This window comes from Acanthochromis polyacanthus, chromosome 15 (assembly GCF_021347895.1).
Source record: "Acanthochromis polyacanthus isolate Apoly-LR-REF ecotype Palm Island chromosome 15, KAUST_Apoly_ChrSc, whole genome shotgun sequence".
NCBI classification, from domain to species: domain Eukaryota; kingdom Metazoa; phylum Chordata; class Actinopteri; family Pomacentridae; genus Acanthochromis; species Acanthochromis polyacanthus.
Genome location: NC_067127.1, coordinates 19,528,778 through 19,542,686, shown reverse-complemented (window position 1 = coordinate 19,542,686; position 13,909 = coordinate 19,528,778). Strand labels below are relative to the sequence as shown.

At 41.3% G+C, this 13,909-nt stretch overlaps 1 protein-coding gene across 1 annotated transcript; it reads left to right on the top strand.

Annotated features, from left to right (window-relative positions):
• The first annotated feature begins 923 nt into the window (after positions 1 to 923).
• Positions 924 to 8,898, top strand: LOC110960462 (WW domain binding protein 1-like). The gene is made up of 4 exons (XM_022207705.2): positions 924 to 1,131; positions 2,217 to 2,319; positions 5,974 to 6,135; positions 7,891 to 8,898. The coding sequence occupies exons 1-4, from the start codon at positions 1,069 to 1,071 to the stop codon at positions 8,355 to 8,357; spliced, it is 795 nt and encodes a 264-aa protein (XP_022063397.1). The 5' UTR covers positions 924 to 1,068; the 3' UTR covers positions 8,358 to 8,898.
• The last annotated feature ends 5,011 nt before the right edge of the window (positions 8,899 to 13,909 follow it).

Here is a 13,909-nt window from a genome sequence, read left to right as displayed (position 1 = left end):
ACTGCCATGGAGACGGACACAGCAATCAGCATGGTGGTCATCACCATGGGGACCACAACCACGCCCACAGCGACCTGCAGATTTCTGAGGCTCCTTATGTCAGAGAGAGAGAGGGGGGGGCAGGCAAGTCTAAGTCGTGAAGCGAAGATGCATACCTCGGTTATAGCTTTTGCCACCTGGTCAGCGCTAAATTTCTGACTGAAGTTAGCCCAAATGATCAGTAAATCACGGGGCGGGACATGACAATCACTTACAAGAACGAAATGAATGAAAGCGGACGGTTTCTGCTGGGGCTGTAAAAAAAAAAAAAAAAGCCCATTTAGAGATATTCTATGTTTTTCTTTTGACTGATTGGTGTTGTTGCTACCTTTGGTTTCACCTAAACTTAAAACAATCTGTTGTAAGTTATTTAAAAAAAATTATTTTCTCATCTTTATCTTTTTTGTGTTTGCTTGGGAGGGCTTAGCCCTGTTAGCCCATTTATAATAATAATATCTAATTTGATGCATGAAGTTTAACAGCTACAATGTGCAGCTGCAATGTTCAAAATAAGAGGCTGCACTGAGAGTTACCTCTTTCGTTTTTGTGGTCCGGCTCTGTCAAACTTGCTTTGTAGTACAGCCCTTTGCCCTAGTCATTCTGGGAGAATGTGTTGTTTGTTTTTATTTATCATAACAGGAACCTTGGCCACATTTACACTCAAACTTTATACTCAAGACAGCGTGCACTTAGTGTATACTTGTATCAATACATTTCTTACAGTATTAAAACTTTTTCTCACGGGACTCAGGAAACTCCTCCCGTTTCACCGCGTCCGCCTGGTGACAGATGACGCACAAGGCTCAACTCAATATTTCTGAGTGACAGGCAGAAGAGCCAATCGCTGCCTGAATACCCGCCTGCACTGTTGAATCCACCAATAGCATCGTAAAGACGAGATCCAAGAAAACAACTGTTGAAGTTACCAGGCTTGTTTTGGTCAACTACCGAGGCCAACGTTTTTTGCTAACAATGCGACGGTTAATAAACAGTTCAATTGTGAAGAAATAGTATCTATTAGTTTCTGCAATGGGTTCACTGAAGCTCAACAATGGACAAGAAAGTTCTGCGACGGCGGCCACACTCGTAGAGGTAACAGCTAACTTGACATTTGTCGAAGTTCTTACACAGTTTGGCAATTAACGTATCGTTAGTAAGCTATAGAATCTTAGGTAGCACGTTTGCTAAAACGTATTAGCTCCACTTTGACTGGCTAAGTCATTAAACTCACTTTTTGGCTGGTGGTTTCAAGCATGTGGTTTATTTTGAAGTTCCCAGAGCTGATGAAATAGCGAGTCAGACTGAACAGGAATGACCACTACCGCTCGCTTTGTTTTCTATCGCCAAACTGTGCTAAAGTTGATCTGGTATCCTAACGTGATTTCTGCCAGAATCTGTGATCATGTATATCTGTGTTTGGATAAATATCAACAGACAAAAGGAGACCATAGTGACTATTTAGTTTCTAAGTTACTGACATTCTTAATTAGGTCACCAAATATGGTGTAAAGTTAGTAAGGAGAAAGTAAAGAGTAGTATTGGTGCTGTCAGTACTGTAAAGAAGTGTTTATTCACCATTTATCTAGGGTTAGTTAAGTCAAAGCCATGCTGATGTTTTAGACTAGGACATGGGACAGGTAGGTCTGTAAGTAATCAAATCTGGGAAACACCCATGAATGAAAATAACACTACTAATCAGAACAGTGAACTGGATGTATTATGTAATGAGGAGGGCCTCAGTCTGTAGTCTCCACCTCAACTTCAAGAGTTTCACACTTTGCTTCTGATATGTATGGTAGTGTAATGTGTCAGCACATCCACAGCAGGGGCTGCCTGCATTACGTAGTTCCGTTGAGGTCAAAGTGATAGAGCAGTGTTGAGCAACATTTGGCATCTGGTTCCAGGAGCTCTGTTTGAAACGACATTCTGAAGAGCATAAGGTAATGTTTGTAGCAAATATAATTACAAATTATTCTGGTTAAGTGAGAAGTCAAACAGTTTGTGCCCGCTGTCTTCTTAATGCATGATAGCAGCTTTCTTACGCTTACAAAAACATCTATTTTCTAATATGTTTGTAATGCAATAAAGTATTGTGGTTAAAAGAATGTATGTTGTACTAAGTGGATCATGTGAATGTTGGTTTAGAAGTGTCCTCAGCATTGTTTGTGTATTTGCAGGCCAAGCTGGTGTGCCTGGGACTAAACAACCAGAGCTACATCTGTGAGTCGGGTCACTGCTGTGGAGAGGCACAGTGCTGCAGTTACTACTATGAACTCTGGTGTGAGTAACCCTCCTGTTCCTTATTCAGTCTGAGTGTTTGAATGATCACTGTTAATGCTACTTATCATTTATGTGGCAATAAATCATACATTTGGTCAAATTTAATTGGACTAATTAGAGAATAAACCAAGGGGGTCGAATGAGAACCTGATGATTGACAAAGGGTGTTAATGGTACGATATAGGCGAGTAGAGCCGGGCCCTGTGTGTAATCTGTCTCTCCAAATCTCCAGTTGTTTACTGTTTGTGCTGCTGCTTGGCTGCATGATTGTCTCTTACGTTACTAATGTTACATCAGGCTCCAGGCTATCTTCGTTTTTGTTTTGTTTTTTTAAACCGTACCTCTCCACTCCCCCTTACTAGGTTTGCTAGTAATGAATTACTAAGACATGTCTCTCGTCGTAAGCTATTAAAGTTCATGTTACAGCGGTTTAGATAGCCATAGTCCACAGGATCTGTCAATTTCTCGCTTCCCAATCATTGTCGATGTGAAGTGCCCTGCATTGCATTCTGGTAGTGTTGTGGGGCAATTTGAGTGATGAGGCAGCACGTCGCCATTGAGCTGCCTGCTCATCACGTCTGGGCAGGATTCAGACTTACAGGCGTTCAATAATCCCACAGATGGTACATCAAATGTCTGAACATGCGATTCCTCTCATACTGAGCAGGATTACTATTGTAACAACACATCATCAGTAAGGTAAATCTAACCTGTCTCACAGCAGTCTAAACCCAGCTCATGTTCCCTGTTAGTGGGTGAACAATGCAATGCTTGGATTTTGCTTTACATTAGTAGGAAGAACCAACACTGAAGGATCAGAAAGCGACGTTGCTTTGAATGCTTGACCCTCGTGTTGCCTACAGCTTCTTTGCATAATGTAGTCTTGACTTCAATTTTTTGGACCTCAAGCAAGGAACACACTGTACTGTCAAGCCATGATTTCTGGTTTGGGAACACTTTGATGGATTTGTTTGGTAAGAGAGTATCAGTGCAGATGTTTAAATAGGCCAAGACAGATGATGTGTATTCCTCCAGATGTGCACCTTCCTTGAACACTCCCCAGTCTGTGTGCTCTTATAGTGTTAAAGTGGCTTCCTCACTCCACACTTGTTTTGACTGCATGCTAACTTAGCATTAGCCCGCAGTGGTATGTAAACAGCTGTGGGTAGGATGGCAGAAAACTCTCGAAGCATGTAGAATCATCTGCACTTTACTGCCAGGTATTCCAGATCGGGGGTGTGTCGCAGTTATGCTTGTTGCAGTGCACCTGTTGTTATGTACATTTACATACATTCCACTGCCTTTGCTTTTACTAGAGGCTGCAGTCCTGTTGGCTCAGTGCAGAGTTCAGTGCTAGCTCATCAGCCATGTCACGGACGTTGTTGTCCGATCAAGTGTCTGTGATGTACGCAGTCTGATCATTTGGTATGTCTGAGTTAGACCTGTTAATCTCCACCAGCCACATTTTCCCTCCTCCTTTTGTTTTTTTTAAATAATAAGCTACAGACCTCTTTGTCTTTACATCACATATTTATGATTTAGGCATCGACAGACTGACAGAACCAGGGAAGGAAATAAATATCTATCTCCTGCCACTATGACAAACGCGATAGCTACCCATATTGATCGCAGAGGTACAACAACAGCTTAATGATCATCATACACTTAAAAATGTGACCAGTTCAACTGACTCGAAAGAAAGGCTGCAGTTTGGAGCCCCGTTACAGATGCAGTTCTAAGAATTGTGTGCAGCTAGAAACTGAATTTAAATACTTCAGATTTGAATTGCTGAACTTGAACAGCTGCATGAGAAATTATATTTTTAAAACAAATTTAGAATTACATCCATAAGACTGGATGTAAAAATTGGTTGCTCTAAAACTTTATGAGATCCTCACTGAGATCAACTGCATCTAGCAGTGTGTTTTCCCTATGCAGTTGATTTTGGGATTTTGGGTTCTGTCACTGCTTTGAATGGCTTCAAGTAACTTTCTTGACTTGTACAAGTTAATGATTTGCTTTTTCAGATCTATTCTGAGCTTCTTGGACTTTCCCATTTCGGCATTTGTGTCTGAGTTGATGGAGGGTATCAAATGAGCCCTGTTGAAATTGGCTCAGTCCCAAGCTGTAGTCAAATGTAATCACTGATCAGTCACTCATGGCATGAAGAAAATGGGATTAACACAGCTTTTGTGTAGAAAATTGAGAGTTGTAGGATTCATTGAAATCGCCATGATATACAAGCGTGTGTAAGCTTTTCTTCACAGCTGCAATCTCTTCATACTCACAGAATTTTTGTCTCATAAGGGCTTTCATTGTGCCGTCTATAACTGTATTTTCCTGAAGCACCCTTTGCACTCAAGCAGCACCATGTCCTCACACTCATCACTGCTGAGACTGTGCATTCGCTGTTGTTGTTGTGGTCAGGGTTATGCTAATCATACTGAATCACATCTGAGCCAAACAGATTTATCTTGACCATCAAATCCAAAGAGTGTTATTCCAGTATTCATCAGGCCTCTTTAATATTCTTATCAAGGTCTAATCCTGCATTTTGTGCAGCGAAAGCAAAAACTTTTTGCCTTGGATGTCATTCTTTGAGGTTGATGTTTTGTAAAATCCTTCACTCTGTCTGAACTGTCATGGAAGCTTTGATTTCCATTGACAACCCCTGTGTCAAGTGTATGGCACTTGGACGTGTTTTTCAGATCATATAGTGCACTCTCTGGTATTGTTTTAGAAGGATGGACACTGTGGCTCTGATTAGTGCTACTAGAGTTTTTGTTCTATACCTTGTAATTACTACTGCAGCTGTGTTTTCACAGATATTAAATTAGTCACTGATCTTCTTGCATTCTTTTCCATCTTTTTGAAGTCTAAAAATCAGATTTTTCAGTTGCTAATCACAGTTCCAGTCCATGATGTATACATGCAGAGACACACAGCCCATAGGTCCAAAACTGTGATGTTCACCGCAGAGTTTATTACCTCATTAATGCGTATTTTGTTGTATATGTGTTTCATATTCAAAATGTATGTAGTAAGTATATATTTTTTAAAGAAAAAATGTGTTTAAACTAAAGCTAACAAAATGAATTCCACACTCTGTAAGCGTATAAGTTCTGATTTTGAAATTTACAGGGTGTCCCTAAACTCTGGACACATAGGAAATCTCACTAACTAGAATTTTTTTGCCTCCACAGATTAAATATGATTAAACTGGTACTTCTCAGTGGATGTGAAGGATGGACATATCAAAAAATAGGATTAGGGAAGTGATTTTTTTGGGAGGAGCATGAACTTTAGCCATGACCAGTTCTTTAGTTCTGGCTGATTCATTTGGTCGTCCAGAACGGGGTTTGTCCATGACACTGCCCCTTTCTTTAAATTTTAAAACCACCTTCACCTCCGTGGAAAAGCCAAGTGGAATCCTCCTTGGATGCATTAAATTCATCTGCTGTCTTTCAATATGTCCATCCTTCACGTCCACTGAGAAATACCAGTTCAACTCTTTCTTCCTTCGACAAAGCCACATTTAATCTTTAGGGGCACCCTGTATCTAGGAAATAAAAATCTTTCATATTTGGTGTTTTTACTTTGTGTCATTTGTAAGGGTGTGGATTTAATGTGTTTCTGTAAATGGGCTTCCTACAGGGTTTTGGCTGGTGTGGGCTTTGATCATCATCCTGACGTGCTGCTGTGTGTGTCAACACTGGCGCTCCAAGCAGCGCTTCCAGCAGCAGCGTCGGCAGAACGAGATCAACCTCATCGCCTACAGAGAGGCTCGCAACAACTCTCAGCTCCCCCTCTATCTCCGTAAGTCGCTTTCTGACTGGAGCCGTGTCTCGTATGCACAGATATCTCTAAATGTAATGGAAATGAAATATGGTATTTTTCTCAGCAACAGCTTGTCATGCTAAAGGTACCATCCACTGTGACACTAACAGGTAGAACTGATCCAGGTACAGCCTATACTCACAACTCCATGGACTGTATTGGAGCAGGTCTTTAAACACACAAACATCTCTTTCACAGTCTACAGCCTTCCTCAGAAAGCAGAAGCCACAGTGAAGAAGGGAAACATGCAGATGATTAGTGGAAATGTGCGTTTGTTGTAATGTTTGCACTTTTTTGTATTATATTTCCACACTATGGGACCAAGATGGAAGTCATTTTTAAATTCTGTGTAGATTAAATCAAATCATTTCTTTATTAAATCAGGGTCAGCTGTACCCATATAAACTTCACATTGGACATGAATCCACTGGCTGCTTTGCTGCTCTCTTTTCCCAAAGACAAAATTAGAGATGTGCTTTAAAGATTTAGAGGTTCTCATGTTCCCACATAATGCTGTACTCAGTTGTACATATGTACAGTGAAAACCTTTGTTTGTCCTGCGAATTGTTCCTTTGGTCCACTCCGGTCTCAGAAAGAGCGCCCTTAAAGCTATTGGTGACAGGATTTGTGATATCAAGGTTCAAAACTGTGGGAGTATGAATTTTAAGGTTCAGCTGAAGAAAAAGAAGCTGTAGCAGTTTTAGTGAGCCAGTTGAACACAAAAATGATTATACAAAGCCTTTATAGTGGAGTCAGCTTTGTGTGTGTGTGTTAACACTCTGCCATGCTCAGTGTGACAATACTGTGTCCTGCAGTGAAGTGAGGTGTGTTCTATGAAGTGGCAAAACTTCTGTCAAGATCAACTCAAATCAGCAGAGAAGAATGAAGAGAACATAACGCTCTTGAGTGAGGCAGAGTCTGGTGCAAAAGTTTTCATTTGTCAAAAGGCAGCAATTGACTCAAACCATTAATTAGTCCTGAGACTGAACTAATTGCTCTTCTCCTGGTCTGCTCTTGTTATCTTCTTTGGGAACTCCTCCTCTACCTTGATTTGCCCTCCTTTATCTTTCAAAGTTCTATTATTGGAATTGAGAGTGTCAACTCTGAGATTGTCTCCGCCCTCTGCTAAAACTTTTTTATAATTCCATCCTGACTTTCTGGGGGTTTTTGTATTCTTCCCTTGTACTTGACACCTCCTAGCAGGTGCTTCTGTATCTTTCTAAATCTTCCTTAGACATGGACACCCTCCCTTCCTGCCCTGCTGCAGTTGTTTTTCTACAAAATATTTTAATATTTCCAGTAATACAAGTTTCACGTATAAGCAGACACATATTTTAAGTTGTTCAGTTGATTGAACTGTGATGATTAAGCAGCAGATATGCAGCGGCCTCAGCCCACATTGCTTCTACGGGGAACATTATTGCTCTGATCAGTACAACACCAAACCTTCAGCTGCTTCTGCACAGTAATAATAAAGCTATTATTATTATTATGTAGTTCATGTCTATGAGTGACTCCTTTTTACATTACACATCACTTCTGTTTATACACAAATATGTTTCCAGCTGTAATGGCATAATAATGTGAGTAAGTTTTTGTTATTAGGATCAGTGTTCCGTAGAAAAAGCTTCAGACGGAGCTATGGGACTGTCCTGCTCCGTACATGCTGTCATTGACTGAGACCCTGACATACATACCACCTCTCATACTTGTCTGCATCATGTTCTTCTCCAGGATTTTTGCCAGCCTACCTGCTGCCAGCCTATGAAGAGGTAGTTGACCGCCCAGCCACGCCTCCTCCTCCCTACACTCCTCTCCAGTCAGCACCACCACCCACAGACCCCCCTGAGGAGGCTACTTGCCCTCATTTAGCTATCGCTATACCTGCTAGTGCTGATTCAGCACCCTCTGCGACTCCAGATGAAGTGCAGACCCACTCTCACAGTGCTTCCAGCCCAAACAAGGACTTGACGCCCGGCAGGTACCGGCGTTTCACAGGGGATTCTGGGATTGAAGTGTGCGATGGCCAGGAACTATGGGAACAGCAGGGCTTTTTAGAAAGTAAAGAGGAGACAGAGGAAGAGGGGGCAGACCAAATGGAAGACCCATGTGATCGCCAGACCTCGGAACGAAGCCAAATTAGTGATGCAGTTCCTCACGAAAACACAAATAGACCTTCAGCTGTGGATACAGAGCCATAGTCTCTGAGGTAATCCAAAAATAATGGCTTTAATGTCTGCAGAAACTTTTTTTGTTTTCCAGCAGTCACTGTTGCAATATTGTACCTTTGGTGCTCAGGGGTTTGGTCTGTTTGTAAATGTCTAAGTTTGACTAACACCAGTGTATGTGTCAGGCCTGGAGACAAAGGAAACATGTAACCAAATATTTTAATATTTTCTAAAATTGAAAGCTGCATAATGCAACTTTTAGCTTTGAGAAATGTGTTTGTGTACCATGACACCCTATCATTTTGTCAGTCATGTATTCATTATACCATTAGGGCTAGAGCTCAATTCTTTAATACCTGAAAGTGTTCTTTAAAAAATCTGATTCTGCATTAAAATTGATTTCTTTTATACAAACATAAACGCTTTGTTTGAGATTTTCTAAAATCTGACTGTTGAAGAACGCTAACAAGATCAAGTGTGTAACTATTGTTTCTGTCCAAACAGGATTTTAGATGTGCTTTCACCACTTCTCACAGAGAAATGTAGATTCTTGTAAATAAACTTGACGAACAGATTTGCACAGCTGTACAGAAATTCAGACCTGGACATACAAGCATTTTTTTTTAGACCAGACATATTGGCAGTCCTCATGGCAAAGAACTGAAAAGAAGCCAGATTTTAGAGTTTTTTCTCTCACAGGTTTACTTCCCGTTCATAACAAACAAACAATCATAAATTCACAATGTGATATTCAGGTCAGACGTGTTCAAATGTAGTTGTGCCTGTAGGATACATTTTTCTCTAAACGCCCCTCTATTTTAAAAGATAAAGTTGTTGCTAAGCCCGTTTTAAACCATGAAGCACTTAGTTCTGATCCATCTTCACTTACCCAGTGAGACAACAGCATTTGTAGATTTCTAACAAAATGTATTCCTAATGGTATGAATATTCTGAGGCTCACCAAAATGTGTGCACCGGTCAGCCGTGACATTAGAACCCCCTGCATAGTATTGTGTAAACTGCAAAAAAAACAAAAAAAAAAACACTTCTTCTGTCAGGACTGGGGTTCCACAGAGCTCAAGAAAGTGTCTTGGGGTATCAAGCACCAAGACGTTAGCAGCAGATCCTTTAAGTCTTGGCCAACGAATGCTCAATCAAATTCAAATATTGGCCCTTGGGAGTGAGTCACCACCCTTGAAATCTTTGTCATGTTCCTCTAACTATTCCTAAGCGGCAGGGAGCATTATTCTGGTGAAAGAGGGTCACTGTAATGCAGGAGTGTACATGGTCTGCAGCAGTGGTTTTTAGTATCTCAGTATCAAAGTTACATCCTCATTGAACATTAGTTGTCGCACCGTCACAGTTGGGCATGAGTTTACAGTCGCCCATGTCCCTATGCCGCCCTTTTTTCCTTTTTAAAACACGTCAACTTCAAGAACTGACTACACAAGCTGCCTAATATCACCTGACAGTACTTTTAATGTTGCAGCTGATGGGTATACATTTGTGCACGTGTCTACATGCACACAGCTTTATGAATCCAGTTAAGTTACATTTGCGCCCACATTCTGGCATGTATATGGGCAATTTTTGTGTCTGGCAGAGAAATCATGGAATGAAGTCACTGTTACTAAACCACCTCAAACATACAATACAAACATCTTGTGCCAATATTTTCTGTTGATACTTGCTTGCATTTTTATATCGGTATAAAAGTTCACACACACTTGTAAAGATCATGTATCTCACGGTGGTCTTGTGTTTTTACTTTAACAGTTTATAATTTTAATCATTGAAACCTATGCATCTTTGTCACAAAAGGCAGTCATGCATTTAGTTTCCTTCATGTATTTATTATCGGTCTTCTAAACATATGACAAAATGTGCTGGGTTAAAAATCTGTGTGCTATAGATGCTATCTGTGCTGTGATTGCCTTGAGGATGAGACAAACTTGACAACTGAAGCACTGAATGCACAAAGAGCCACAGAGGAATGCCACATGCCAACATTCTTTAGTGATGCTGGACCGGATGTTTTCTCAGAATGTCAATAATTAAACTCAACTTTGAGCTTTAATATTACACCGAGAAAGCAGCAGGCTCTCTGTGCACGTTGGACTAGGATGTCAGCTGTTTCCTAGTTTGTATGAATTAATGTCTCCACAGCAGTGATTATGTTTTTAACTGATTTTTGGTATGTGGTTAGCCTAGCCGCGCTAGACCAATGCTCTGAAGACGCAAGGGTCTAGGCTCGCTCGACAGGGAGGGAGGCGGGCTAAAAGGTTGTCTATCAAATCACTCTGCAGCAATTGGGTAGGTAGACTCTTCCTATCCCCTGTCAATTGTGGGCTTTGTGTATTTACTGTCTTTTAATGATAAAAAATCAAATGGGTCACTACTCCACACCACCTTTGCTCTTCCTGTTTTCATCTTTCAAACCATAGACATATATGTTTCAAACACCTCTGATCGTGTGCACGGACGTGTTACGTCACGGTGCGTCTGCAAAAAAAAACAAAAGATAAAAGAGCTGCCAATGGAGGCGGCCCAGGAACAGCGGCAGCAGCAGAATGATCAATCCAGTGCCATGACTGAACACCGGCCCTCGCAGCCCAAACATCAGACCGAGCCACCGGGAATTGTTCCGGTCCTCCCAATCAGCCACTCCTGGCCTGGGCTTGAGAAAGGCCTGTAATTTCTAAATATTGAAAATAAGGCTCAGGTGATGTACAGAAGACCAGCAGGTGGGCTGGTCAGTCTGTTCATCTGGATAAAACTGATGGAGCAGATGGAGGTGGTGTCATTACAGGAGTCTCAAATCAGCCTCCAAGTTTGCAGGTTGAATTAAAAATAAATTTAAAGACACCACCAACTCGTTTACTAGACAAAGCAACATTTATACTCTGTAGTGGGGAGACTTTCATTAAAATATCTTTTTGAAAATACCTATTTCAAATAAACCAGTCATGTGCTGATTAAGCTGAAGAAACAAATCTTTTGTCAGTTAAGCATCAACAGACATCGACCACGTTTTTGTTCCACAGACTGCTTGGTGATTTATGTGCTGCAGTGGTAGGTCAATGGCATTGTTCAGTTCAAAGATCAGACAGAGTCTTAAACAGTGGCGGCTGGTGATAAAATATGCTGGGGGGGGCGCACTAGCAGACGGGCATTACAAGACAACAGAACAATTACTTGAACATCAATTTTGCTCTCCTCTCCTTCAGGCCAGCAAATTTATCAATGACTTTCTGATTGAAATCTGTCATTTCACAAACAAGTCTCTTTTTCCATGGAGAGCATGGCCAAGGCATTCAGCCTTTCCTGGGTCATGGTGTTTCTGAGAAAAGTTTTCACTCTTTTCAAGGTTGAGAAACACCTCTCTGCTTCAGCTGTGGTCATGGGTGTGGTGATCGGGATCCTTCAAAGATTGACAGTTTCTGAAAAGACAACTTCAAGATTGTTCTCCATAAACAGCTGGAATAGGTCCAGTGCACCACAGCAGGCTCTGAACTCTACTTTCCTGGAGATGAGACCGCGTTCTGTCTTCAGCTTGCTTCCATTCAGCATCGGGTAGGCCTTCAAAGTGCGTTGCAGTGCCTCTTCAGGAAATGACCCGTGATGTTCTTCAAACCTGTCCCCCTGCAACGAGGCTGCACGGACGAGATGGTCGGTGAAGGAGAAGCGCTCCTTGGTGTGTCCCAGAACGGTGTTCCAGATCTACAGAGAGAAGGATACAAAAACATATAGAGAAAAAATAGATATGAAATGAATATACTTTTGTTGACACTGTTACCCTCTGTTGCTGCATGGTTTTGGAAAAATATCTTGCTATTATTGACTACTGCAATTGTGACGTGATTTTTAATATTTTTGAATAATTTTCATTAAACGGATTGTGATTAGATGATCTCTGCAACATGACAATGACATATTTAAACGCCATATTTCAAAACACATTTCTCCTCTAACAAACAATACAACCTCCAATGAAACATAGACTATGAGATTTCTACAACATAAACTCACCTCTTCTGCAACGCTTTGACGATCCTCTGAACTGAGTGCCCGACGCCTCTTTGCTGTCGGAGAATGTACATGCACTCTCATTTGTCAGGCGCCCCTCGCTATTGAAACGTGTAAAATAACCCCGAAAAACCTCCCCAATATGGAATGGAAAGGCTTAAAAAAATAAAAATGAGACCCACTGTATGAGTGAACACTGTGCAGATGTGTTAATTAATTTAAATACGTATTTATGTTTACTGTATCAATACCTTTATCACAAAATCTTGATGGGGGCGGCGCCCGAGCGCCCTGAGCGGCTAGCCCGCTAGCTAACTTAGCCGCTTAGCGAGCTAACGCGTCTGGACCAACTGCTCAAACACGACAAAACACAACTCTTCACAAGTCGCTGACTTAACATACAACAAAACAATGCTACTGGTTAAAAGTATTTATCTTCTTACCGTGTTTTACTCCAAAAACAAGGTCATCAGCAGCCAGAGATGTAGACAGAAGATTAGATAGGCTAGCGCGCTGTCTTCTATACACATCTATGGCCTGACCACTTACGACTCCATTACCCACAATTCCAAGGGGCAGCCTCAGACGAAACTAATCCGGCCGCTCACACGAAAACTCAAGCAAATAAAAATGTCAAACCACCGTGGGGTGGTCAGGTTTTCCTGGTAGATTGTGTCACACATGGAAATGCCTCCAAACAACTAGGGGACACCATGAGTGAGACCAACATCCGGTCAGTTGACTATAAATACAGCTTGAATGCCTTGAGTAAATTTGAGGCGGATTTGAGCTCTACCTTAGCCACTGAGAAAGAAAGATCCCGTGGGACTCTTCATGTCAAGAGAATCGTCTGAAGCCGGCCGGCAACTTCGTCAACCCCCGTAGGTGGCTATTGTAAGGTCAAATTTGTGCCTCACCATTTTTATTTACAGTTTTATTTATTTATTTATATATATATATATATATATATATATATATATATATATATATATATATATATATTTACATCCAGCAGTTCTGACTGTTTCTCAAATGGAGCTCAATCACTGTTTGAAAATGCTTCATGAAATCACCACAATAACAGCCTTTTCTATTCCTACACTTTTTTGGATCTCATCACACATCACTCACACTTTTGGAAGCACATCAATTTTGATGATTCTGTCCGTGACGGTGGATCACACACTGACACTTCAGCTCCAGCATCTTCCGCAGTCCCTTGTCCTGCCTTCAACAGCTCCACTCGTGTTTGTCATTACCCATTAACGTACGCCGGCCCGTGGGCGGGCCGTTTTGATATCGGCATAAGCATTTTTAAAAATATAACGGCACTGCAAACGCGATTATACAAACACTATACACACACATAGAAAGCTGAGATTCTCATGAATCCGCCGGTATAAACCACTTTCAGATGTGATTACCACGGCGGGTAATATAAACACATTTGTCCAACAAACAACAAATCATGTAAGGGTGTACAGCTCACCTTTGGACGCTCGTTTCTGGTCAAAAAAGAAGATAATCCACAAAAACCGGCCAGAACCCAAGCTGAACCA